Genomic DNA, 26,819 nt, shown 5'->3' on the forward strand with positions numbered 1-26,819 from the left:
GTTTGGTGCTGGGGCAACGGCTTCGGGGGAGCCAGGAACTTATGGGAAGGACCTGGATTGCCTGGCATCTGAGCAAAAACTCAGGAACAGTGAGCCCTGCAAGCACCCCTAAGACCTCCAGTGGCAAAGCTGCCTGGCAGCCATATCTGCATTTCCACAAAGGGGTGCACCTAGAGTGCCCCACTCAGGTGACTGGGGAGGCTGAGCCACTGGCCCTACAGGACACCTACTGGACAAGGCCACTCTGCCAATCCCAGGAGAAGAGCAGCTCCACATAATACAGAGACAGACACAGGGAAGCGGCCAAAATGCAGAGACAAAGAAACATGTCACAAACGAACAGAAGAAATCTCCAAAAAGAGACGCTAAATGAAATGGAAGCAAGCAAACTACGAGGCACCATCATTCGCATTTATGGGGGTGTTGGAAGGAGAAGAGCGAGCGAGCAAGATACTGAAAACCTGTTTGAAGAAATAATGACCGAAAACTTCTCCTACCTGGTGAGAGTAATAGACTTCCAAGTCCAGGAAGTGGTGAGAAGTCCCAGAAAGGCAGGTATCCTCCGGCATTTACCCTGGAGGTGACAGAGCATGGTTACCTGATTCTCTCCTAAGTGTTAAGTACTGAGAGAGAGACCAGGAGATCCGAAAGGCAGGAAGAGTATGTGCAAAGGCGCCTGGACTAGGCATCTCATTAGTTGGGCCAGAGAGATGGCAACACTGGTGGGAGGTTTAGGGGGGAGGGCTTGGTCACGAGGAGGCAGGCCAGGTGAGGGTTCCCTGTGGGACCCCAGGCCTCATAGCCCAGTCTCAGTGGTGGAGTCGGGGGGAGAGGCAAAGCTGAAGACTCTCGACAGGTAGACAGGCAGCTGACACTGGAAGCTGTGGCGCCGGTGAGCCCTCCTGCGGGGAGAGGAAGGACAGGTAGGCGCACCGGGGCTCTGAGGCCGGCCCCCACGCCCTGCCCTGACTGACTTCTCTTCCACTCCTCAGGGGACGGAGCCACGGCCCATCTGGAGACAGGAGGGTTCATCAGGAGCCGGCCTGGGGTCTCCCACCCGGACATCCAGTTCCACTTCCTGCCGTCCCAAGTGATTGACCACGGGCGAGTCCCCACCCAGGAGGAGGCTTACCAGGTGAGGAGCCAGTCCCATCCTTTCCGTCTTCCCCACGGCAGCAGGGCCTTCCGGGTGGGGAGTGCGCAAGCCTGTGCCTGCCCTGCAGCCGCTCCATACGTCTGAGCAGGGACAGGCAGTTGCCCGCGGCAGGAAAGGTGAGGCCCACACGGCTTAGGGCAGCTGTTCCTGGCACTGAGCACTGGGAGTGGGCCCATGGCACCGACTCTGCCCAGGGCTCGCCAGCTCCTGGAAGTTTTGGACAATCGATTATAGAGGCAGGAGTGCTCCATCAGGTGGTTTTTAATCACTGTGGAGTGTGGGCAGGTGAGACGCAGGCAGATGCTAAGACACCCCTGCTTTTAACCGACTTTGGACGCAGAGGCCCACCCACGGGAAAGCTGGGACCTCTCTGAGCCGAGCTGGGGCTGGTGAAGTGACTGCTCCCTCTGCACTCACCTAGGTGCACGTGGGGACCATGCGGGCCACGAGTGTGGGCTGGCTCAAGCTGAGGAGCGCCAACCCGCACGACCACCCTGTGCTGCAGCCCAACTACTTGTCCACAGGTAACTAACTCCCCTGCACCTCTATGTGCCCCAGGCCTGCGCCTGCCGGTCACAGACCCAATGGCTGCTTTGTGGGTTTGTTTCTGAGACACAGTCTCTGTCTTCCCTCCGCCCATCATTCCAGTCCGCACACGTGCACACGCCGCTGTGTGGTGCCCGGCGGGGGGCGGGGGGTCCTGGGGGGGGTGGTTCCTTGAGGTAACCACATGAGGAGAGATGTGTGGCTCTCAAAGCAACTTACCTGGCGGGTCACGGCGGCGACCTGGCTGTGTACACACAGCTCAGAGCGTGTTTCCTCTGTGACTGTGAACACCTTCAAAAGCGACTGTGTTCCCCGCCTGCCTCTCTGCACACAGCAGAAATGAGCGCTCCCCATCGGCAGGTTATGCCCAGTAAAGCCGTGGGGCCTCCCAGCCATCCGGTGGCAGAGGCCAGGCGTGAGTTCTGATTCCTAACGTGCAGATACGGTCCAGAGCCCCGATTCACACCTGGGCCTCTGAGGCACGCGTGTCCGTCCTGCCTGCTCCCTGTTGGGGCTTCATGGGACTCTGCTTGGTTGCACGCCACCGCCTGTGGGGAGGGCAGGAACCCGAGAGGCCACAAGCAGCCTGGTGGCCGGGACCTCCGCGTCCTGAACGGTCTCCCCTCGGGCAGCTGACTGAGCCTCTGCAGGCCGAGTCTGCCTGCAAGGCCGGCGTGGTCAGAGGACGCTCACCTGTGTCTTCCCCTCCACAGAAGCCGACATTCACGATTTCCGCAACTGCGTGAAGCTGACCAGAGAGATCTTCGCCCAGGACGCGCTGGCACCGTTCCGGGGCAAAGAGCTCCAGCCGGGAAGCCACGTGCAGTCCGACAAAGAGATCGACGCCTTTGTGCGGGCGAAAGCCGACAGCGCCTACCACCCCTCGTGCACCTGCAAGATGGGCCAGCCCTCCGACCCCACGGCCGTGGTGGACCCGCAGACCAGGGTGATCGGGGTGGAAAACCTCCGTGTGGTCGACGCGTCCATCATGCCCAGCGTGGTCAGCGGCAACCTGAACGCCCCCACGATCATGATCGCGGAGAAAGCGGCCGACATCATCAGGGGGCGGCCTGCGCTCTGCGACAAGGACGTGCCCGTGTACAAACCCAGGACCCTGGACACCCAGCGCTGAGGCGGTCGCCGCCTGGGAAGGCCCCCAACCAGCCAAGAGAGCCACACGGGCCTTGTTCCAAATGCTCTTTCCTGAAACTCTCTAGACTGTTAGGGTTCAAGGGCAGAGAACTGGACAATTTCTTAAGTGAAACCAGTCCTGGTCAGCGCCAGGTTCCTCTCCCCCTGCCCTGCCCTGCGGGCCTTTGGGGAAGGCCAGCATTCTGGCAGGAGGCCCATGGAAGACTCAGCTCCAACCCAGGGGCCTGCTGCCTTCCTCACTCCTGGCTGGACGGAGGAAGATGGTCCTCTCCCAGGCCCCCCTCTGAAGGCAGGCCCCTCAGAGAGCAGGCTGCTGTGCAGAGGCCGGTGCTGCCTGCTCCGAGGGGCGCCCTCCCCCTGGGCCGCAAGCTGTGGCTGAGACACAGCACCAGCCTCTCCTCTCTCCTGGGCTCCCCAGTCTCACCCTCAGAGGGGCCGTCAGCCCCCTGCCTGGTTCTTACTGAACTCAGCCTGGCGATAGGATTTCTGGGTCTTGTTCGAGGAGAGAAGTGTCTCGCCACGACAGGTTTCACGTCTTGGCATTTTAGACGAAGTTTCTTGTCACCATGAAACGTGGAACCCAGCGCAAACCCCACATGCCAGACCTCACTCCACGCCAGGCCGTGCGGACACTCACCCGTGGCGTTGCGCAGGGCCGGCTCATTCTCATTCTCCAGCCGTCCGTGGGAACAAGCAGGGCAGACTGAAATGGCGGTCAGTAGAACTACGCAGCCTGGATTGAGAGAGAAAAGTAAATTGTCAGATTTGAGTTTGGGGTGGTGGGAAGAAAACCTAGATACAAGCAGCATTTTAAACAGCCCTTTGATCTTTAAATTTCTCCTAATTCAATAATGTAATCCAATAATTTATTTTTTAACTGAGATACCTTTCCCAGACTGCTCTTACAAGGTAATAAACTAAATGCATTTTGGATTGATTGTTTTCATTTAAAGTAATTCAGAGCCACAGTCTGTGGCAGGGAATGAAAGCATAGCTGCGTGGAAGCCTGCCATGCTGGGAGGGAGGAAAAGGAGAAGTTAAGGCTTCTCCCAGGACCGGAGTGGACTGCGGTGGCTCGGAGGCCTGACAGCCACACGTGTGTTCCCCAGAAAACCACCTCTCCTCCTGCGACATCTCACCTGGATCCTGCTTTACTTCCATTCCACGTAAGGGCCGGAGAAGAAAATTCTAGATCTGCCAAGAGATTTCTCCTACGGCTGCCGCCGTGGCCCGTGGCCGCCATCCTTGGGGTCTGGGAGCCACCTGCCGGGGCGAAGGAGCAGCAGCAGTGCGGGTGCCCGCCCCCCGCTCCGCAGGCCACGCAGCCAGGTAGGCGCGTGGGGTCCAGGAGACGGCACTGACCTTCGCGGTGCCGGTATGGCAGGTGCACGGCCATCCGGCTCTGCCACCCTGTGTTCCGGGGATGGTCCCGTCTCCAACACAGTGGCTTGTTGCTGCTGTGGCTGTGCTGTAAGCTAGCAAATAACTCGGCTCCTTTCCCATTCTCGCATACAGGGCCTTCTACGATCGCACAGGTTAGCCACGACAGGCATACGTTTCAAAAGAGAAGACTGTCTCCTGTCACAGACCCACAGGGTTCAGACCGGGGATGGAATGCCCTGACTTTAAGCAGCGTCCCCTCAGTCCTGACAGCTGAGCAGCGGCCCACGTCACAGCCACCAGGCTGCCTGCAGGTTCCGCTGCGGCCGCAGGGACCTGCCGCCAGAGGGAGGGCTGTTGTCTGAGGAGCCGGAAGGCAGGAGGTGCTGACCGGAGGTGGGGCGAGGAGCCAGTCAGGCTGCTGCAGCGGCTGGGCCGCACTGAGCCCCCAAGCCTGCCCCCCAAATTCCCAGGAGACAAGGCTTTTCAACAAAGGAGAGCATAGCAGGAGTCCGCTTTGAGTAGGGGTTGACTGCCCGTTAAACCCCTGAGCAAAAGCCTGCAGTAGCTAAAAAATGAAAGAATGTAATGGATTAAAAAAAATGGTTTAAAAGCATAAAAGCTGCGTTTGTGTCCAGGGAGCAGGCTCTAAGGAGCGCTGACCCCTCTGAAGAAGCCTATGCTTAGGCCGACGAGTCAGCAGATGGTCTTCCTGACAGAACGAGGGCTGACACGCAGGCAGGAGCAGCCTGCCCGGGCACCACCTCCTTTCTGTTCCCCGTGCAGCCAGCAAGAACATTGTTTCCATACATCCGGGTAGATTCTTCTTGCCAGCCAGACCACGCCCCTCCACCCACGGGTCAGTGCCTGTTTCCACTGATCCACTCAACATCGGATCTAACACCTAGATCCGTTTTTCTTAAAAACCAGGGAGACCCACACAACCCCTTCACTGGCCTGGTCTCGAGACCCAGGCAGTCCTCTCATTTCGTCTCCTGTCACCGTCCTCAAGGCCACGCTCAGCTTGTTCCCATGGTGGGAGCCGGGCCCAGGCCTGCTCCTCAGCCTTGCCTGCCCTCAGAGTTCCCCGGAGACATATCACTGTAAGAAGTAAAAACATCAGCAAACGAAAGCATAGCTGGAGTCTGTTGAGCTGGGTCATCACGTCAAGGAGCTGGAGCCGTGTGTGACCATTTTTTAGAACTGACTGACCGCCGTCATAACAACAAAAACTTTTGTAGAAAAGCAAACGATTGGCAAAGACACGTACTCCCATGGTGCAGCCCAGTGGTCAGCAAACGGGGGCTCACGAGCCACATGCTGCTCTTTGGCCCCTGGAGTTTTTAGCAAAGGCCAGCTTAGGAGCACCCTAATTAAGTTAATAACAATGTTCCTGCCTTTATAGTTTAAGTTTAAAAAATTTGGCGCTCAAAAGAAGTTTCAACCGTTGTACTGTTGATATTTGGCTGCTGACGAATGAGTTTGCCGACCACTGGTGTAGCCTATTAAAGCAACAACACAAGCAGCCCTGGTTTCTTTCACCCGCGTGGGGTCAGCAATAAATTGGGCTTGTCCAGCAGGTCAAGCCCACACTGTGCACTGAGGTGCTTCCCTGCTTTCACCACCCACCCTTCCGGGCCTTGGGCTAAAGCCGAAAGGTCTTGAAATCAACCTGGGAAGCACCATCCACCACGCCTGGATGCAGACCGCAGAGACCCTTAATGGGGCTCTTGCTTGTTGATAGTTACACCAGAGCTGCCATTTCCATGTTGTGCTACCATGAAAAAAACAGATTAAAGAAACTAAAGACTTCCCGGGGACACAACCAAGTGATTTTTTTTTTTTTGGGGGGGGGGGATGGAAGGGGAACCAAAACAAAAGACATTTAAATCATAAAACTTTCCTAAAACAAAGGAAAACCCAAACAAACCATGCTCTACACAACTTCAAATTTTTCTTACAAAGAAAAATTTAATGTTAGGTGAGAGGTTAAACCAGGCTTAAAGCAGACAGACATCAGGAGTGGTGCAGCCCATAAAAATGCCCATTGTTAAGTACTGACTGGAAAACATGGTTGCCTATCCCAGAAAAGCCAGTCCTGGTAGGCAATGCTGGACTGGTGAGCCACACAATGAGACCAATACCTAAGAGAGAAACAGAGTCCGAGGAGATGGTAACAGTGGTTTAGCCCTTTAGGAGAAACAGTGCTCTCTGCAGCTGGTATCAAGTTACCATAGGCATTGACGGAGGAGGAGCGACGAGAAGAAGGAAAAAGTCTACACAATTACAGAACTGCCCTCACCAAGTGCCCGCCCCTCCCAAGCTCTCACCGGCAAACGCCAGCTCTTTGCAAGGAGAGCTCCCCAAAATACAATAAAGTTATTACACCATTTTCTTCTGAAGAACATTTTACATTTAATTAAAAAAGAATTTACGTCAAGAAATAATCATTTACAAACCTTGAAGAGTTTTTGCCTGGATCTGGAGTAAGAATATCTTAAGAAGAGGTTTGTAAGGTCTTCATAACAAAGTGTTGTTATTTACAAAAAAAGGAAAAAAAAATCATCAACAGGTTGTCTATTTAAAATTTAAAAACGTTGAACCCAAAAATTGCTACCTGTTTTTTTTGTTTTTTAACTGCAGAGAACCCCTGCCAAGGTAACTTGACAAAGTCAGCGTTATTCCATGAACAGAAAAGGAAGCCTGGACGGGTCTAACGGTACCAAAGTGGGTGTTCTCAGGAAGTACAATCGCTGTGGGAGTGCACTCTAGTGAAAACATCAGCCCTCATTCAGTTGCATATAAAAGCCCTCGGAGAGAACACACAGCACAGCAATGTGTTGTAAAAAGGCAACAATACTATTTGTCCAGACCCCGGCCCTCTAACCCTCCAAGGATCGCGTCACTTCGCTCCCTCTACCCTCCACCCCCAACATCCCTTATTTCCTAAGACACGCAACCTCGCCTTGCCCAGGGGACACGAGCAGAGGGACTTCATTCACCTGCAAGAATGTCCTGTGGGGGCAGGTGAGAAAACCCGCCACGGGGAATGCCACGGGGTCAGGCCTGTCCTGAAGTTACAGTTCAGGGGGTTAAAATAAAACCACCCGTGGTGAAGTGAAAGGTCCTCTCTCAAACCACAGCACTCTTGCTCAGGGAGAAGACCACAAAGAGTCGTCGAGTTATCTCTTAGAGGGACTCATAATACTTTAGAAAAATCTATATCGGGTCAAGTTCTTTTGAACTTAAAATTTCACCCCCCAAAAAGACTGCTCGTTGCATACATGAGAATTGGCTCAATTTCTCCTACTTCCGTTTAGTCCGTGTAAAAATTCCAACAATTTCTAGATCTTAGCGGGGGGGGGGGCGCTACCATTATTAGGACCCATATTGGATATTGCTGCAGTTCAAATACGATACAGTAATTACAAAATATAGACCATCTCTTTACAAATACAAATCGTCGTATATTACAAGTCCTGTACAGTAAGTCTACGTGTGAAACAAACTAGCGTACCTAAGCTGACCTGGCTGCGAGTGCATTAGGATTCCAGTTGGCGGCTGCCCTTGCCCGACAAGTCGGAAACCGGCCGTCTGCGCGGCGCCCGCTCCCGCGCAAACCGGCGTCACGGGACAGAAAACCGTGCCTGCGAGGTCCTGCTTCCCTCTGCGGATGGAGGACGGCTGGTGGGGAGCCCTGACTGACTGCATTTCAGAACAGGGACCAGGAAGCAGGGCGTCTGGGGGGAGGGATATGCTGGGCCCAGTGAATGTCTGATATGCTAGACCGATGGCTGAGGTAATGACACAGGTACGGTGATCGTCATCACCCGGAACCTTCCCCACCGTGCCTGCGGGCGGTGGGCTGCGAGCAGGAGGGCAGGCTTGCCCCGCGCCCGGCCTCCGTGAGTGGGCGGGACGGGACCTGCTGTCTCCCGCAGCTGGGGCTCAGCCCCGAGCACGGCTGTTCCCTACGGGTTTATGGCTTCCTTGAGGCGTGACATAATCACCTGCCCAAAAGTCTAATGGAACACGGACTTCACACGAGTGCCTAAACTCTCCTAACTATGAGGCACTTTTTCCCTGGCCCCCGGGCACACCCCGCCCGAGGGCAGAGCCAGTCCACCCCTCCCCCCACCGAGGGCTACAGGGTGGTGATGCAGATCATCTCATCCGCCAGGTCCTCCTCCTCCCGCCCCGGCTCTGGCTCCTCGTCGCTGTAACCTGGCCCGAAGTCCTGGAGCTCGTAGTCCTGCCGGCTCGCGTCGGGGCTCACGTCCCCGTTGGCCCCGGGGTGCACCGTCCCGTTCAGCAGGTGGCTGGCCGCGCTCTCCATCTCGTCGATGGTGAGGTCACAGGCGTCGGCAATCTCGTGCTTTGTCGCCGACACAAATTTCGGGTCCCTCGCGTACCGCCCTAAGCCTTCGGATATCAGGACCTGCCCGGGAAAGAGGACGGACGGAGTGAATGTGCTGAAAAGCTTTGTGGGGGACAAGGACAGAAAACCTTTTCAAGCACTGACTGCACCAACACGGCTGGCCGCGTTCGCCCGATCTCGTGGTTGGTAACTACATGTCGGTGGAAATGGCTTTGGCTTTGAAATACCACGAAGCTCACAAACTGTACTCGGCCCAACAAGAAGGAAACCCTCTGGGGAAGACAAGACTCTCAGAGCAAACGGGGAAACGTCTCAGGAACACACATGTGGTCCCAGGGACCGCTGATTGAGACTTGGCAGCGACTGGTGGGTCTGTACGCGTCCTGTGGGCACCCTCCGAGCTGCTACTAAGTGGGCAGAGTCCAGAGCAGAAGCGAGGTAGCCTGGCTCCAGACCCTCCCGCCCTCAGCCCTCCCACCGCTGCCCGCTCCTGCCATGTGGTTCCCAGGACGCCGCCCCTGCTGTGCCTGGCCCACTCACTGCCTCCACCAGGCTGTCCGCGCTCCTCTGCTTGTCGCTGTTTTTGCTGTGGAAGCAGCTGGGGACAGTCAGGCTGGCTGGTGTGAAGGTGCGGTAGGAGATCCCGGGCTCGTCCGTGTACCAGGAGCTGCGGTGCAGGGAGGGCAGGCTGCCGTTGACCTGGTCCAGGGCCTCCGAGGGCTCCACCTGGATCAGGGGGGTGTAGCACGGCGCCCAGTCCCGGTACGGAGGGGTGGCTGGAGGGGTGGCCCACGACCGGGTGGAGTGGCTCGGCGAGTACTTCTGGGCTCTGCTTGGATCCAGGCCCGCGACCGCCATGACCTGAGGAGACAGGGAGCGGGGAGACCCGAGTCCTCAGCGGCCTGGGCTCGGGCTTCTCACCGCAAGGCCCTGTCTGCGGGGCCGCCTCGGACAGGGCTGGGACAGCTCGCTGAGAAGATTAAGCGATCGGCAGTGGGAATTCGGCTTTCTAAGGGACTGTATTGTCTTTCCCCCAAATCCATTTCCTACGGCCGTTCCCAAGTAAAACTGAAATGGTTTCTGAAGGACGAAGCACCAGGAAGACATACAAGCTGGGCGTGTGGCCACGGCAGCCAGCGCTCTGGTGTGAATGTGCACGTTCTTTCAGGGCACGTGCGCAGGGACGCCAGCTGTATGCTGCTCTGGCAATGTGCCCACGGCTGGCCCTGCCTGTGCTGAGGCCCCGGGCACAGGCCTTGCTTCTCTGCCTCGGGGGCACTATGGCTCTGTGTAGGGGACCCCCGCTCTGCTCAGGGGACCCCTGGCTCAGTCTGGTGTACAGCACAGGCCCTTGGCCACACCAAAGCCATGCCCCCCAGGGAGCCGTGCAGCCAGCACCCGGGCCTGCCGGGGGCGCAGGGAGGGAAGGCATCGTGGCATTCGATGGCCTGGGCCTTCCCAGGTCTGTCCTTCATCTTGGACGAAGCAGGACACAGATCAAAACGAACAGAAACGCTGAAGACAAAAGAGTACGGAGCTGGCAGAGAGACGCAAATAGACAATCTGAAATGGCAGCTACCGCTCACATGCTTCGGACGCTCAGGATGGGAAACCTGCCCGAGGGCCGGCTCAGCGGTCACAGAGCGGGTGGGCCGCATGAGCTAGGCCCTCCGCCTGCCCCGCCCCTCCCGCCTCCCAGGGGACAGGCCCTCTGATGTCCACGTCCCTGAAGCAAAATCCCAGTGAGCGGCTCTGGCCCCGCTCCCTCCCGTCCAGCACTCTCACCGTGGAGGCGTCCTGCTTCCTGGGCCACACTCTCCTTGCAGGCAGGCTTGGGGGCTCACCAACCCCGTGAGCACAGAGCCCTGCCCACAGAGGGCTCCGTGAGTGAAGGAAGAGCCTCTCAGAGCAGAAAAAGGGCACAGCTGGCTGCTCAGGCTGGGCTAGTGGCCGCCACGCCCCGCGCCCTGAGCTGTGCCCGGGCCCTGCCTTCCACGCTGAGGGTCACGTGGGGAGAAGACGGTGCCCACACGGAGCCCAGCTTGGCAGGTGCCACACGGTCACTCACCTCCCGTGTGGGCTCGGGCGCTCACCCCCTCAGCCACGTCTTCTCACCCGTATGAGGGGTTGGATCAGGGGTCCTCAAACTTTTTAAAGTGGGGGCCAGATCACGGCCCCTCAGAGAGCTGGAGGGCCGGACTATATGAACTACTAATTCCTACTGTAACACCTCGGCTGCGCTCACTGCCCAGAAAACCTGGCGGGCTGGATCAGACTCCTCTGCGGGCCGCATGTGGCCCGCGGGCCGTAGTTTGAAGACGCCTGGGTTGGATGATAGTGTCTATTCACAGGGTTGTCACACAGTGGAACCCAGTTATGTGAAGGTTCTTTCCCTCCCCCTGGGGTGGCAGCCAAGAGGAACGAGGTATTCTGGGGGAGGGCGCGTCCCCCACAGGGTGCCCGTGAAGCCACGGGGCAGGCCGGGGGGCCGGCTCACCTGTTGCTGCATCAGGTGCAGAGGCAGGGCTGTGCGGTGGGGGAAGGTGGGGGACGGCGGGACCTCCTCCTGGCTGCTCTGCCGGCGCAGGCACTCGAAGTTGAAGGAGGATCTCCGATGCGCTGAGGGGAAAGCACAGGAGCAGCTGTGGGAGCGGCTGTGCGGCCAGCGCTCCGGCAGGACCGGGCCCAGGAGCCTGTGGCCCACCGAGGCCAGCAGGGAGCCCGGAGGCAGCGAGCCATACTTCCAACCGTCATCCAACCGTCAGTACTGAGGCCTCTGGAGGGGGCGTGAGAAGGAAGCCCCCTGAGGGTTTTAAGTGCAAGCGCCATGCCTGTTCCCGGGCGGGGCTGCAGCCCCTGTGGGGGAAACCCGGCCTCTCAGACAGGAGCACAGCCTGGCCCTGGACCGCGGCGCTTGCTCACAGCCCGCTCACTGGCCTGAGACACTGCCCTGTGCTCCTGGGTTCACACCTCTGCCTTAAAGGGAGGGACCCGCTACCTATCAGCTCGTAGGGGAATGAGAAACGTCCTGGGGGAAGAGCCAGCTCCCCAGCACTGGGGACAGGACAGAAGGACACCTCTGGCTCTCAAGAGCGGCCTGTCCTGTTAGCAGCCGCTCTGCACAGAGGCTGATGCACAGGTGAGCGAGGGCCAGAGGTCCAGAGCTTGTAGCTTCTCAGGGCACCGGGCACCCGAGAGCCATCTGGTCCGGGGTCCCCAGCACAGGCCACGGGCCTTCCCCTGGGAAACCGGGAGGCGTTTCAGGAGCCCGCCTGGCCAGGCTCCTCAACAGCTCCTTCTGTGACCTCAGCTCCCTAAGCTAACCCCCACCCCCCATTCCTGTCCTGGGAACTGCGCACACCGGCGGTTCTGAGGCCCTGCCCCCAGAGCGCACGGAGCCCAGAGGAACAGGCAGGCAGCACTCCTGGCCTCCAGGCCCCAGGCGCACTGCGGGGCTGCTGGGCCTCCTCGTGGGACAGCCTCCTCCATGCGCCACGGGGGCCGGATTCATAGTGTTCGGAGGAGGAAGGGCCTCCGTGGTAGCCCATCCCAGGATCAGATTTGGGGGGGGGGTCCTCAGGGCCAGGAGAGGAAAACCACACCCTCTCCCCCTGATAGTGTCCTTCAGGTTTGAAAAGGGGTCCATACCCCACACCCCCCCTTCCTCTCATAGGGCCACACCCACTCTGCTGGAGGGAGTCACCCTCCGGAGGCTGAGAACATGGGCTGGGGAGCTCCATGCTCGCCCCGCCCAAGCTCTGAACCTGCAGGCAGTAAAGCAAATAAAAGACATTTGCGTTGTTTGCCCTTTCAGGTAAAGGGGGCAGCTGCTCCTGCCCACTCGCATCCTCACTCCCGAGGGCAGCACCTGGGCACGGCGGGCATTACCGCAGCCGCCAAAGGGAGGTCCCGGGAAGGCCGTGGGCTCGCAGGTACGGCCCCCACCCCGCCGCACTGCATGTGCGTCAGCCAGTGTTTATGGAGGCCAGGGTGCCCTGTGGTCAGGGTGCGACATTAAACATTAACCATGGAGATGGTCTGACTGCACGCCCGGCAGGGGAGTGGCAGCTGGAGAGGGAGGGCTGGCGCCTCCCTGCCACGGTCGGTATTGTGTGTGCGGTCGGCAGAGTGGGAGCCGATGTGTCTTGGCTATTTTTTGGTTACTGATTCAAGTCCTATCCAAAGATATGCTTCACTCCTTCCACATGTGTCAAACACAAGGCCCGCGGGCCAAATCCGTCCCGCCAGGCCTTGCAATGTGTCCCGCACCGCGCTGTCATCACTGCACTCCGCTGCGTTTCCATCACAATGACAGTTTATGACTGTTCAGTAAACCATTCGGCCCGCGATTTAGGCTGGATTTTAGATTTTGGCCCCTTCTCTGATTGAGTTCGACACCCCTACCTTAGACACACTGGAAGTGGATCGTTAACCATCACCAAATGCCCTCATGTCCGACATCAAACGGCCCGGCAGGAGCTGGCAGGCCTGTTGCTGCCTGAGCTCCTCCCGGGGGCGGGAAGGGGTGGGGGGTGACCCAGACCTCCAGGCAGTGCCAGCCATGCCCCCTGCTCAGTGGGAGGGGATTCCCGGACCCAGGATAGGGAGCCAACCCTAGAGCTCACCACCAGGGCCAAAACCTGCCCCAGGGGGCAGAGGGCACTGGCAGACCAGAGGCAACAACGGAGAGAGGGAGGAAAGCGGGAGGGGGAGGAAGGAGACACCTGGTGTGGCCTGAGGAGGCAGACACCACGGATCCCAGGGACCAGCGCTAAGGCCAGCTCCATCCCTCTGCCCTGAGGGCCGTGACCTGACTGACCCCCAGAGTGGGTCTGAGACAGCAGTGCCGCACATCCTGCTCCCTGAGGGAGGATCCCCAGCTCAAAGGCAAGGGAAACGTGCAAAACGGCCCTTCAAGGTCCTCCCCGCGGTGCCACCCCAGGCCGCACGCTGCCTCCTCTGCTCCCGGGGCCAGAGCAGGCGGACGGGTTTGAGCTCTGACACACGGACACGGATGAGAATGGAGAACTGACAGCATCGCCCACCAGGACTAAAGGTCCAGGCATGGCAGCTCCTCAGCCATCACCACCTTCCCCACCCCCCACTCCCCGGGGCCCGGGGAGAGGCACGTGGTCTCGGGAGGCTTCACCCCGAACAGAAAACCTGGCCTCACCTGTCGGGGTGGGAGGTAGTAGGCGTCTCCGTGGAGATCTGTGGGAATCGTAGCAAACGGGCGAGTCGTCGTCTTCCAGGAAGCCGTGGGGGTGGTGGTAGCCCCGGGGCCGCTCGAAGTCCAGGCTGCTGCCCGGGCGCCGGCTGTAGTAGCTGTAGTTCTGCCTGGTGGTCAGAGGCGGAAGGGGCACTTGAGCTCCCAGTTAGCAGCTTCTCATTGGCTCAAACACCCCATCCCCCCATCCACAGGCCCAGCAGGACCCGCTGAGAACAAGGCAGCCCTCCGCTTCCCAGAAGATTCTAGATGGAGGACCAGGGCTGGCCCAGGAAGGCTCAGGACGCAGGCCTTGTGATGAATGAGGTGCTGGGGGCTCCCCCAGGCCGGGCAGCCTCAGGCCCGGGGCACAGGTGGACCGCAGCTTTCCTGCAAGCTGGGTGATCACATGCTCACTCCCTCCTGGAGAAGCCCTCCGAGCGCCTGCCCTCGGCCCGGGGCTGGGCTGGGCACCAGGACATGGAGATGCATGAAACACGGCCCTGCCCCTCAGGAGCCGAGCTGATGCCACATGCACGCAGCTCACGCAGACGGAAAAGGCCGGCGCCCGAGGAGAGGGGTTCGGGAGGGCGGTGCGTTTGGGGTGAGGGCACCTCAATGCCATTCGGGGAATGAGCAGCAGAGCCTGGAGCAGGTCCTTGAAGAGAGGGTGGGACAGGCCAGCCAAGCGGGAAAGGGTGGCCAAGTGGTGGGCGTGGGGTGCAGGGGCAATGAGGAGGGAGGTCGGGCCCACGTGGTCAGGATCACTGGTTCTGGAAGTGGGGCTGGCGGGAGGGACTGGTGGAGGGGAGGGCAAGGGGCGCGAGGCCCCGGCCGTGCCGCCTGGGTACACGGCGAACAGTAACAACTCCGGCACCAGAAGGGACCTCAGGCAGTACCACGGCCACTCCGTGGCCACCTGGTCCTGGTGAGATGCAATCGACAGAGAAGAGGATGGCAGGTGGCCTTATCCCCTGTGCTGCCCGCGATGTGTCCAAGCAAGTGTCCCTTTTACCCTCAGACATTCTCCCTTTAGGACAGAAGCCCGGAGAGGCAGCCCTGCTGAGCGAGCCCTTGGTGAGAGTGGGGAAGCAGGTGCTCTCCGTTATGACCCACCCTCCCTCCCTGGCCCTGGGCGATGGGCTGGCATGGGTGCTCAGTGTGCCGCGCTCACCAAATAGCAGGCCTCTCAGCAGACCAGGAGCTGGTGAAAGCCAACCCTGCACGCCCAGGCCCAGCTCTCCTGTCCGGACCCTCGCTGAGAGGCCCACAGGCCCTGGGGGAAATGCTCACAGCCCGAGCACTTGGCCGCCCTCTGGCCGTTTCCCCTTCTCAGGCTTTCTCCCGGCTTGGAGCCTGGAGCCTGGGCCCGGTGCAGCTGCAGGTGGCCCGTGGCTGCAGGAGCAGGCAGAGCACCAAGGGCGGGCGGCAGCCAGGCCTCTTGCATCAGCCCGGGCCCCGAGCCCTCACCTGCTGGAGGCGGGCGAGCTGTCCTCCTCGTAGTCCTCCTCCCCGCTGAAGTACTCGGGCTCCCCCAGGCAGCGGGGGTCCCTGAAGTAGCCCGAGACCTCTGGGTCCTCCCGGCAGATAGTGGGGAACTGCTCGTCTCCAGAGTCGGACCTGCATTGGGGAGAGAGGACGTCAGCACCTGGGCAGCCGGCAGCCACGTCCTGCAGCTGTGCCTCCACCCGCAGCCGCATCCTGCCCATGCACCCGGCTTCTCCCTGGGCAACCTGCCTCCGCCAGGGCTGGCCTAAGGCCACTGGCAACAGCACAGCGTGCGTGTGTGCGTGTGTGTGTGTGTGCACCTGTGTGCCTCTGTGTGTATCTGTGTGTGTGTGTCTGTGTGTGCCAGTGTGTGTGTGCCAGTGTGCATGTGTGTGTGCCTGTGTATGTGTGAGTGTGTGTGTGCACCTGCGTGTGTGCCTATGTGCTTGTGTGTGCCAGTGTGTACCTGTCTCTGTGTGTGCACGCATGTGTATATATGTGTGCCAGTGTGTGTGCCTGTGTGTACCTGTCTCTGTGTGTGCGCACATGTGTATATATGTGTGTGCCTGTGTGTGTGTGCCTGTGTGCACCTGTGTGTGTCTGTGTGTGCCAGTGTGTGTGTGCCAGTGTGCATGTGTGTGTGCCTGTGTGTGTGCACCTGCGTGTGTGCCTGTGTGCTTGTGTGTGCCAGTATGTGTGCCTGTGTGTACCTGTCTCTGTGTGTGCGCGCATGTGTATATATGTGTGCCTGTGTGTGTGTGCACCTGTGTGTGCCTGTGTGTGTGTCTGTGTGTGCCAGTGTGTGTGCCAGTGTGCATGTGTGTGTGCCTGTGTATGTGTGAGTGTGTGTGTGCACCTGCGTGTGTGCCTGTGTGCTTGTGTGTGCCAGTGTGTGTGCCTGTGTGTACCTGTCTCTGTGTGTGCGCGCTTGTGTATATATGTGTGTGTGCCTGTGTGTGCCTGTGTGTGTGTGTGTACACACACCAGAAGTTTCTCTCTCAGTACCTTGCATAACACTGATGCCAGACCACGATGTAGTTTGGGGAACAGAGCATGAAAAGGGACCTAGAGACCAGCAGTCCCAAAGGAAAGACTGAGCTTCCAGGCCTATCTGACCTCTGTGCCTCCCTACCTGGGCCCTGTGACTCCAGAGCCTGGGACAGACTCCCTGGCCACGCACTTCCTGCCGCATCCGACCCGCCCAGGGGACGGGAGCTCTGGATGCAGTGTCCCTGGGGAGACTCTCATGCAGGATGTCCGCCATGTCTCCCAAGCCCGCCCGCTGCCCCGAGACCATCGTCATGCTGCCCCGAAGCCTGGCCGTGCGGGCCTGGGTCCTGGGGAAACCAGCCATGCTGGGACACTGCTGCCCTCCAGGGAGAGGCTTGCTCCCTCCAGGGAGAGGCCTGCTCCCTCCAGGGAGAGGATGCGCTCCCTCCGAGGGCTGAGCGCTGTACCTTCTCCCTGGCCTCGGGCCCAACATCTCACTTGTTAAACCAGGGACCTCTCTTCCCATTGCCAGCAAATCTACCATCCCACCCACTCCCACCCGCTCAGCGGACACGGAGCAGGTGACACTGCACGTGCTGAGGGCTGTGAGGGAGGCAAAGGAGCAAAGGTGGCCCCTGGTCTCTCGGATGCCGGGCCCTGCTCTCACCAACGCCCCCAGGAGGCCTGACCCCAGAAAGCAGCAGCCACTGCCCAGTGTCACAGGCCCGGGCATTGTGCACAGCGGCTCTCCTGTGCCATCCGAGGTCTTCAGGGTTTAGTCTGTGGGCACCTGGCAAGTGAATGCCAGTCCCTGGGTGGGAACCCCTTTTCTGCCAAGGGCCATGTGGATATTGATACCGTCATCCGTGGGCCATACAGAACTATCGACTTAAAAATTAGCCTGCTCGCCGAAACCGGTTTTGCTCAGTGGTTAGAGTGTCGGCCTACAGACTGAAAGGTCCCAGGTTCGATTCCAGTCAAGGGCATGTACCTTGGTTGGGGAGTACCCAGTATGGGGTGTGCAGGAGGCAGCTGATTGATGTTTCTAATTCTCTATCCCTCTCTCTTCCTCTCTGTAACAAATCAATAAAATATATTTTTTAAAAATTAGCCTGTTCTATTTGGTCAAATATTTAATAAACTCACCCCTAATGCCTTGGCAGGGCCAGACCAACCCATTTCACAGGCCTTATGTGGCCTTCAGGCCAGATGTTCCCTACCCTGGTGTGTGGCAGAAAGCCACTCCCCCCCCCATCTCCCAACTCCTGAGTGCCCAGCCCTGAGCTATAAGTCGCAGGAACGTCTCATCTCTCTGCATTCAGAGAGGCCAACTGGTCATACCTATAACACACAGCATTTCACACAGCAACACAGGCAGGGCACATACCTAATGTAAGCTTCATAATAGCGGGCTCTATCCAGGCAATGCATAGCGAGGGAGGGAGGGAGAAGAGAAACGTTACACACTCCCAACAGAATTTGAAGTGCAGTCACCAGGCTGCTACCGAGAGCAGGGCTGGCAAACTGTGGGTCACGGGACACACACGGCTGCCGCCGGCTCCCGTGTGGCCATGACCTAGGGAGGATGGTCTTTACGTTTCTAAACCACTGACCACCACCAAAGGAAGAAGAATATTTCTTCACCCGTGACTCTATGGCGTTCACATTTCAGTGTCCAAAATAAAATGTTTATCCCGCTGCCGTGGCTGCTTCCTTCCCACAGCCGCAGAGCTCAGTCACCACAATGGACTGCAAGGTGCTCAGAGTCTCACCCACCTGCCGCCTACCCTTCCCAGGAAGGGTCTGCCAGCCCGGCCCCAAGTCTGCTGGCACAATGGGGGAGGGTGGAGTTTGCGCCCACTGCCATTTTAAGGAGAGGATCACTCAGCAGGACACAGGATGGCCTTCAGGGCCCTCTTGCAGCTCGGCCATCACCGCGTGGCACTCACAGGCTCCACTGCCCATGTCCGCTGGGAGCCTCCTGCCTGTGCCAGCGCATGGGGGCGGGTGGGGGGCAGACACAGCACCACCAAGTGCCAACGGACGGTGAAGGTTACCTTTTCCGACTGGACCTTCTTGGAGGCTCATGCTCGTGCTTGTGGGAGGAATCATGCCCGTTCTCAGACACATGCTCAAGGCTCCCGGTGCTGGGCTGCTTTCCGGGGGCAGCTTGGGACATATTGGCATTATTGAGATTGGCATTGGTTGAGCTGGGAGCTTGCTTCCCTATGGAATTATGGTTATGATGGTTATGACACACCGAATTTCCTGCTGGAGGAAACAGCGGTTTCTCAGTATCACTTGCAGGTGGAACTGAAGGCCTTTGGACATGCAGGGGACGGTGGGTGGTATTGGTCTGCTGAAGGGAATCCCTCCTATCACTATTAACATGATTGACATGGTTTCCAAGCAGGGCACCATTTCTCTGCAAAATAATGGGAGACAACACCAGGTAATTTAACAAGCATTTGATGCAGGCTTAGCTACGTCAGGTAATTTTCTTCTACATGAAAAACAAATCCTAGGCAAGCTCCGAAGGATCCCTGGAGAATGACCTGAGGGCCTCAACATGTCTGCACGGGGGCTGGTCCCCCTGAAACGAGGAAGGTTACCAATTCCTGAGCCGAGGAGCAAGCTCTCGGCGGTCACTTGCGCGTGCGCCTCCAGGTGCTCCGAGATGCGGTGACTTATACCCAGCAGAGCTGGCTGGCAGCCCCCGAGAGTGAGGTTGGGGGGTAGACATGCTCCCTGGGTTGCAGGGTTGGGGGACTGGGAGGCTGAGGGCCCCTGGCAGCTCAAAGAACTGCCCGGAAAAGACGAGGGGCTGTGTGGGCTGCCGGAAGCACTCAGATGCTCATCCATTCCAGCCCGCGGCTGTGGCCAAGTTCATGGGGCAGAGGAGCCAGCGTGGCAAGGCAGGCCGGGCCCTAGAGGAGATGCTGGTGAGTGAGGAGGGCTGCTGGGGGGAGGGCATGGTCCGAGAGCCCCCTACGCTCCGGGGCTGATTTTCTGGGCACTGCTGCGGCTCATTAACTGCCCCCACTGGAGCCCTGCCCCCCTATCCCCCGGCGGCCAGTGCGGAGCTGTGCGCGGAATAATTACTTTGACTACATCTTCCTCTTCTCCCTTCGTGTCCTCGGGCTCATCGTCCTGCAGATCGCACGAGATAGCCCGCCGGATCTCCGGCCCGATGTCGTGCAGCGTCCTCAGCCCCGCCTAGATCAAGGAGAATGGCACACAGGTCAGAAGGCAAGGAGCCCTGGCCCCGCCTGGGTCCTGGCGCCGCTCCTGCCGGCTGGGCTGTGGGAGGGAAGCGTCTCCCCAGGACAGCCCGGGACACTGTCCGCTGTCTGAGGGTAGCGGGGGTCCCTGCGGCCTCAGGGTTGTAGGGTGTGGTCAGGGGTTCGAGATGGTCCGAACCTGGGATGCTCAAGGCCCAACTTAGGAAACTCCTTTGCAAATGCCCCACCCCCTTCCCTTTGCAGGCGACAGCGCCCGGTCACTAGTATTAGGTCTGTCATGGCCGAGAGCCCATGCTCCTGTCCAAGCGCCAGTCTGCGGAAGGATGTCCTGCAGAGCGCCATCTCCCAGGCCCCAGGCCGGGCTGCTGGGCAGGGAGGCGGCCAGGGCTGGCTGGTGGTGTCCAGGATGAGGGAGCCAAGGAGCCAGTGCTGGAGGGCAAGCAGCCCAGCAGCCGTCAGGGCCACTGGTTCTGCTGAAAAGCATGGAAGCGAGGGAGGGACACAACACACGGCCACCACCAGCACACTCAGGACGTGACAGAACGGACCGGCATGCACACAGACCTGGGCCGCTGTGCAGAGCCGCCTCTGGGCCATCAGGGGACCCTGGCCGCAGCCCGTGCTCCCGCCGAGACCTCGCCAACAGCCGGGCGTCCTCTTGAAGACCGCCACACACGGACAGGGCCTCACCAGCCTCGGAGGCCGTGCCAGCCCACCGCTGACGCCCAGGCCCCTCACAGACACTCTGCCTTCCCCGTGGCCTCACTGGCCTTCCTTGTCCTAGGCCCCGGGCTGCATGGGGACAGGGCCTGCGAGAAGCCTTTCTGCTGTCCCCAGCTTCCGCAGAGAAACGTTTGGGGTGCGTATGGGCCAGATACGGGGACGGGCCAGTCCCTGGCTCTGAGAACAGGATGACGTTGTGACCATCAGTCTGAAGAAAAGGAGCATGCTGACTCAGAGACCAAGAGGCACCTGATAGCAAATTTACCCTTTTCCATAAAAAGACTTGCATCTGGCAGAGGCTGGTCCTCCCTGCCCCAGGCCTAAGGCTGCCCATGTGTATGGGGGCGGCACCCTCATTTGCTGCCAGCCAGCCCGCAAACCACGCAGCCACGAGAGGCTGGCTGTGCTGGGCTCCGCCTGCGGCTACCACGCCCACGCCAGGCGGTCTGCGGACAAGGACGGACCGAGTGTGGGTTGTCAGGGAGACCTCTTCCCTGTCCTTCCTCCACAACCCCCAGCAGCGGTGGGCACAGGATACAGACGGAGCCTGGTGACCATTCTTGAGATGGCCCAGCAGTGGCCAGGTGGGGGAGGGGTTGGGGGAGGGGACATGGGCAGGTCCAGCTGGGCCCACTGGTGTGGGAATGCTCAGACTGGTCTTTGCAGACACCAGTGGTGCTGACGTTCATGTACATAGAACAGTGTTTCCCAAAGTGTAGTACACGTCCGCCCAGGGGCACGGGAAGAGTTGGGTGGGGGTACGCGTTGCACCGGAGTTTGGTGGGGATATGCACTGCACCGTGCTTAGCTGCACCTAATTCTATGTCCTCATGAGTACGAGGGGTACTCAGTGTTATGAAAATTAAAGAAGGGATACACATATGCCACAAGTTTGGGAAACACTGATGTAGAAGATAAAGTTGTATGAAAACTTCCCAATAGGTTCTTTTCGAGAATGGCCTCCTCCCTAGTAGCACCCGCCTAGGAGATGAGCCTGGGCCTGCTCTGAACCGGGCTTTGGAGAGAGGATAGTGGGTCTTTCCATTTCGTGAACTGTGGGGGTGAGAGAGCCTTCCAGAGCCAAAGCTTTCAGGTTCCTACCTAGGAGTGCCGTGGTCTCGCAGGGGAAAAGTCGCACACGTCCCACAGCCAAACCTGGAACAGTTTGTGGTGTGCCAATGAGGTCACCACTTCCTTTCCTGTCCCTCTGATCACAGGCACCAGATGCACATGCACACGTGCACACACACAGGTACACATGCCCACATGTGTAGACACACATACTCACACACATACATGCACACACTCACACTTATTCACATAGGTACTCACACACATGCATGCACAGGTGTACACATAGTTTCCCTCTCTCGGGATCCCCAAGTCCAGCCCGTCTGAGCCCAAGGAGTCATCGGGCTTGGAGGGGGACCCACTTGCCACTCTCATGGAAACATCATCAAGTCAAGTCTATGTCAGGGGTGCAAGCCCTTACACAGCAGGGCTGCAGGCATGTGCAGGAAGGTGAGCCCAGCAGCATTACAGCCTGTGGTTCCTTCAGTCAGCATTTCCTAGGCCAGTGGTCGGCAAACTCATTAATCAACAGAGCCAAGTATCAACCGTACAACGATTGAAATTTCTTTTGAGAGCCACATTTTTAAAACTTAAACTATATAGGTAGGTACATTGTTATTAACTTAATTAGGGTGCTCCTTCAATCACACTGTTTGTACACGCCCACACATGGTACTGTGAGGGAGAGCCACACTCAAGGGGCCAAAGACCCACACGTGGCTCCATAGCTGTGGTTTGCCAACCACTGTTCCAGGGCACAGTTACCAAGGGAAGAAAATCTAAGTCAGGTTCTGGATCACTGAGAGAAATGGCTGTTGGATATCTGAGATTCCTGGACAAGAAGGGACCAGGCTTGAGAGACCTGCTGCTGCCCCCACAGAGTAAACAGAGGTGACAAAGCACCATGTCAACACCCCCAGTTAAACGATGTGTATTAATCCCTGTTACAGGGCAGCGTGGGCCAGGAACATGGAGGTTAAATAACAACCAACAGCCCCATTCACTGTCGTCCAACTGATTGCACTAGGTCCGATGAAAAGGAATAGAAAACTATTTATTTGGATAATTTTTAACATCATCCTCTGTTGACAGGTTGACATTTCACTGAAATACACATGTAACACAATTGCATCATAGAAACAAAAACTGTCTCCAGCACGTCGTCAACGATACACCAGAGCAGGTGAGCGCAGTGAACAGACACAGGACAGAGAGTTTGTTTGCAACATAAATCATGGAGGAAACCGAGAGGTGGCCCAGGAGGCCGTTCCTGAAGACAAGCAAGGACAACATATTTATTACAGAGACATCGGAGGAGTGGAGGAAGCATCTCTCTTGCCAGACAGGAAAGCAGACTTACGAGTAGTAGTCTCAGTTACGTTTGGCTTGCTCCTCGCAGCAAGAAACACACCTTCTAAGAGTCAGGGACTGACTGGACTCTTTCAAGTGGGTCCCGGAGAAGGATGGTTGGGAACGAGGGAAACAGATGTTACTGAACTTGAACAAAAACAAAGCTGAAGCACAGCACCCTGAATGTATTACATATCACAAAACAGGAAAATGAAAATTTTCTAGCACACATATCGAGCTAGAAGGTAGCGTACGCTGCTCCAAAAATTCCATAGGCACAAATCCCAATCCCCCCAAGTTCAGAAAACTATCTTAAATCCTTGAAAAAATATTTTTTTACAGCTCTAAAAAAAAAAAAAAAAAAAAAAAAAAAGAACATTTTTTTTCTTGAAATAAACACTTTACAACCAGTAAAATTGTGTATTCTTTCATATTTCATGTCTGTGTCTACCTCTTTTCAGCAAAAATATTATTTTAATTGGAAATGTGGTCATAGCACTTAAACCAACACAATTAAAGCCATATAAAGTCATTCCATTAACATCACAGGAGAATTATGGTTTTGAATAAACACAGAATTGCTATAAAATAGAAACATTATTGACTTCAGATTGTCCAATTATATAAAATATTAAACAGAATCAAGCCTAGTTTCTGGTTGATTGTTAAATGCCAGGTGTTATCATAAATATGTTTTTAAAAAAGAAATGGTGCTTTGCCTGTAGACTGCTGCTTTAAATTTAGACACCATTTAATTGGGATGTTATAGATATTTACTAAATGTCAAGTCACAAAAAAAAACAAAAAAAAAAACACCAACAACAAAAACTATAAAATCTCTCTAAATATTTCTGAAGCAATAGCATAAAATTAGGATATTTTAACATCAAATCTGAACATTCATTTACCTTCCTTCCTCTCGCCCATTTTCAGGGGCACGTTTTCCCAATGGGGGCGCATGTCACACTGTCTCTGCCTGTCCCCCTAAGCTAGCGCCATCAGACATGGTCACCGGCCGGCTCTCAGGACCATGGCAGGCTCGCCCACACCCTCTGAGCCTACATGGTAGCAGAGGAGGAAAGAGATGCCAGTCTCCAGTCGGCCCAGGGCCAGGCTGTGCATCTTCAGGAGTGCGTGCCAGGCTCGCACACTCCAGCCCAAAGCCTGCGCCCGATGGGCCTCCTCTCCATCACGGGCAGTTTCACCGGCGGCTGGCCCTGCTCGGCCAGTTCTAGTATCCCTCAGCAGGACTCAGCCCCTACCCAACCAGCCGGTCGATTTTAGATGAGCTCCCGTCAAAGATTAACTTCTGACAGATAAACCTGCTCATCTACAGGCTGTCCCCGCCTCCTCCTCTGCATGCACACCCCTTCTTCTGTCATCGCTTTCCCCAGGGAGAATGGGATGGTGTGTCCATTCGGAACACTCCTCAAGTTACAGAAAGGATTAGAATCGTAAGCATGACGCTCCATGAGTCATCCACGGTGAGTCCAACCCTCACTGAAAAGCCAACTGTGACATCACCCTGTATGCTAAGCCATGGGGTCCACATCCTTTATCCGTCTGCATCCTGGGAGGGAGGGTGGGCCAGTTTGTTCCTGTCTGGCTAAGTGACCTGCCCCAAACAGCAGAGGCTCCCATGACACCCGCTGGCCCCACCTTCCACCACCAAGACAAAGTCACTGGGTCCATGGCAGAGTGCTGGGGTCAAGTCTCAATCGAACGCTCATTCATGACCATTTCCCTACATGACTGTGGGTGCCTCTCAACCAAGGTCAACCTCATTCCACTAACTCAGCAGAGCTCTGGGTCACTAAGTCACCACGGAAGTGACCATCAATCAACGGTGTCAGAAAAACTGCTCTTAGGCTCTGCCCACGGCATTGGCTCAGCGAGTGCTCTGAGGAGCCGAGATTGTGAAAAACACAGCCAGTCATGCACCAATTCAAACCATCATCCCTCCAGAGCAGTGGTCAGCAAACTCATTAGTCAACAGAGCCAAATGTCACCAGGACAACGATTGAAATTTCTTTTGAGAGTCAAAATTTTTAAACTTAAACTTCTAACGCCACTTCTTCAAAATAGATCCACCCAGGCCGTGGTATTTTGTGGAAGAGCCACACTCAAGGGGCCAAAGAGCCGCATGTGGCTCACGAGCCGCAGTTTGCCAACCACGGCTCCAGATCACGGGCAGGGAGACGAGCCGTCACGTACAACCCTCAGTGTGAACTCAGCTGGACACCGGGGTACAGGCAGCTCTGAGTCTGGGTGACTTGGTTGGGAGAAGCGAAGGGTTCAAGGTAGGGACGGTGGTATCCGCAGAGGCTGTTTAACCAGGAGGATCATTAAATGTCTCCCAGCACCCTTTCCCCTTAGGGGGACTTGGGGTCATTTCCCCAGGGCAGCAGTTCTCAAAGTGTGCTCCAGGGACCCTAGGGCTCTCCGAGACAGCGCCAGGGGTCCCTGAGGTCCCGCAGTCTGCATGAAGCAGGTGCCCTCCGCCTGCACACGCCATTCTCCCCAGAGCACACAGGAAGGGTCCCAAAGGCTGCGTGGCCTGCGATGCTGCCCTCACCCTGGCATCTTTGTGCTTACATATCCTGTTTTTCAAACTTCTCACTTTAAATCTCCAAAGCATTAAGTACTGATACACAAGGACCCTCGTTAACTTCTAAGAGCAAAAATGGGTCCTGAGACCAGAGCGCTGAAGAACTGCTGCTACGCTGTCCTCAGACAGGTACCACCACCTCTTCCTCAGGTGACAGACTGACAGACTCTTCACCCATCTAGCATCGCCGTTATGTCGCTGACCCTTCTCCACTCTTCCCAGTTGGGGGAGAAACGTCCTTGCTCGGAGCTGGCCTTGACACTTGGCATTAGATCACTCTCACTGTGCCTTAGAATGATGTGCCCTTTTCTCACCCTAAACAGCCATTTCTCTCAGGTCTACAGGGTGCCAAGGAGAACACAGGTGCCCTCCCAACCTTGGGACCGTCAGTCAAGTGGCAGCAAGCTCCATCCCATGCATAACTGAATTGTGACACATTTTGGCTCATGAAGGGTCGTAGGTGGGTGTTATTCAATAACATGCTACAGAAATTAAGACCTTTTGCTATTACATCATGTGCCTTAACTCCTTCTCAGTAATTTTATCTTCAAGACTTTTGAAAAGAATAATTATTATTCCCAGAGCGGGGATGCTTTTCTGAGAGTATAGAATCCAGGACCCCGTAATCTGGTGGATGTAGTTTTTAACAGGGTCACACCACAGTGTCAGCTTTTTAAGGGCCCGATGCCCCATCTTTTTTTCTGTTTCCTGTGATGGATACCGGCCTGTGCCGTGCCTTCCAGCCAGGGGTTTTAGAGTGTAGCACCATGGTTTTTGGTGTTGGGTACCAAGTTTGCTGAGTGAGCCATGAAGAGTCTAGGATAATAAACTTGAGTGGTCTCCTACAACTGTTCTACATCGAAAGCTATGCCTTCTGCCTGGATTCTAGGAGCACAGAGGTGTCTACAGTCTGACAGTGAACCAAGCTTCAGGGTTGGGCCAGAGGCGCCCCCCCACGATTTCTGCCTGGCCTTGGCTACCAACCACAGCCAGTGCCATCACTCAGCAAACACAGCCAGGCCCACAGTGGGCAAGAGTCGCCAGTCTCCTTTGAACGTTCTTTGCAGTTTTTATCTATTTGGAAGGACTGTGGAAACACCTACCGTGGAATTGCTTGGGGCTATTCTGCTGCAGCTTTGGCCCATGGAGACTCAGGTCTAGCGGACAGCTGGTCCCGCAGGCCCTTTGAAACAGGGCTACACAGACAGTGGGGCAGGGGCATCCTGTGTGGCCTTTAGTGTGGAATAAACTTGACATCAGGGTGGGTCAGAGACAAAGAGGGACCATTTGTCAGGGGTGAGCTAGCTACTCGTCTGTGCCCACAGGCTGACCAGCTTCCCTTTCAGGGACGATATGCCACATGGTGCTGCCCCATCCGAGCAGAAACGGGACTTCAGACCCAGCAGGGTCCTGGAGGCCCATGCAAAGTCAGGCTTAGACCTGTAGTTGCTGAATCACAGAAGGGTATGCGGAGGGGCTGGAGGCCTTAGATATTAACTAGCAGGTACAGACTCAGCATCACAAGAGTC

The 26,819-nt window shown here is 57.0% G+C and overlaps 2 protein-coding genes across 7 annotated transcripts in view; one reads left to right on the top strand and one right to left on the bottom strand.

Annotated features, from left to right (window-relative positions):
- Positions 1-3,234, top strand: part of CHDH (choline dehydrogenase) — a 35,685-nt gene extending 32,451 nt beyond the window's left edge. The window contains exons 7-9 of the mRNA XM_036430849.2: positions 993-1,135; positions 1,578-1,680; positions 2,416-3,234. Of these exons, the coding sequence (XP_036286742.1) occupies positions 993-1,135; positions 1,578-1,680; positions 2,416-2,834 (665 nt within the window). The 3' untranslated portion in view covers positions 2,835-3,234. The remainder of the gene's footprint in view (positions 1-992; positions 1,136-1,577; positions 1,681-2,415) is intronic.
- Positions 3,235-6,870: 3,636 nt separating this feature from the next.
- Positions 6,871-26,819, bottom strand: part of CACNA1D (calcium voltage-gated channel subunit alpha1 D) — a 284,634-nt gene continuing 264,685 nt past the window's right edge. For 5 of the 6 annotated variants that reach the window (XM_036430837.2, XM_036430839.2, XM_045579044.1 and 2 more), the window contains 8 exons: positions 19,399-19,512; positions 18,354-18,721; positions 17,684-17,710; positions 15,289-15,438; positions 13,786-13,949; positions 11,110-11,231; positions 9,153-9,473; positions 6,871-8,672 (listed from right to left, as the gene is read on the bottom strand). In XM_036430837.2, the coding sequence (XP_036286730.1) occupies positions 8,379-8,672; positions 9,153-9,473; positions 11,110-11,231; positions 13,786-13,949; positions 15,289-15,438; positions 17,684-17,710; positions 18,354-18,721; positions 19,399-19,512 (1,560 nt within the window). In that variant the 3' untranslated portion in view covers positions 6,871-8,378. The remainder of the gene's footprint in view (positions 8,673-9,152; positions 9,474-11,109; positions 11,232-13,785; positions 13,950-15,288; positions 15,439-17,683; positions 17,711-18,353; positions 18,722-19,398; positions 19,513-26,819) is intronic. The other variant, XM_036430843.2, reaches the window with a different exon arrangement.

The sequence above is a fragment of the Pipistrellus kuhlii genome, unplaced genomic scaffold (genome assembly GCF_014108245.1).
Source record: "Pipistrellus kuhlii isolate mPipKuh1 unplaced genomic scaffold, mPipKuh1.p scaffold_m20_p_11, whole genome shotgun sequence".
Classification (NCBI taxonomy): Eukaryota; Metazoa; Chordata; class Mammalia; order Chiroptera; family Vespertilionidae; genus Pipistrellus; species Pipistrellus kuhlii.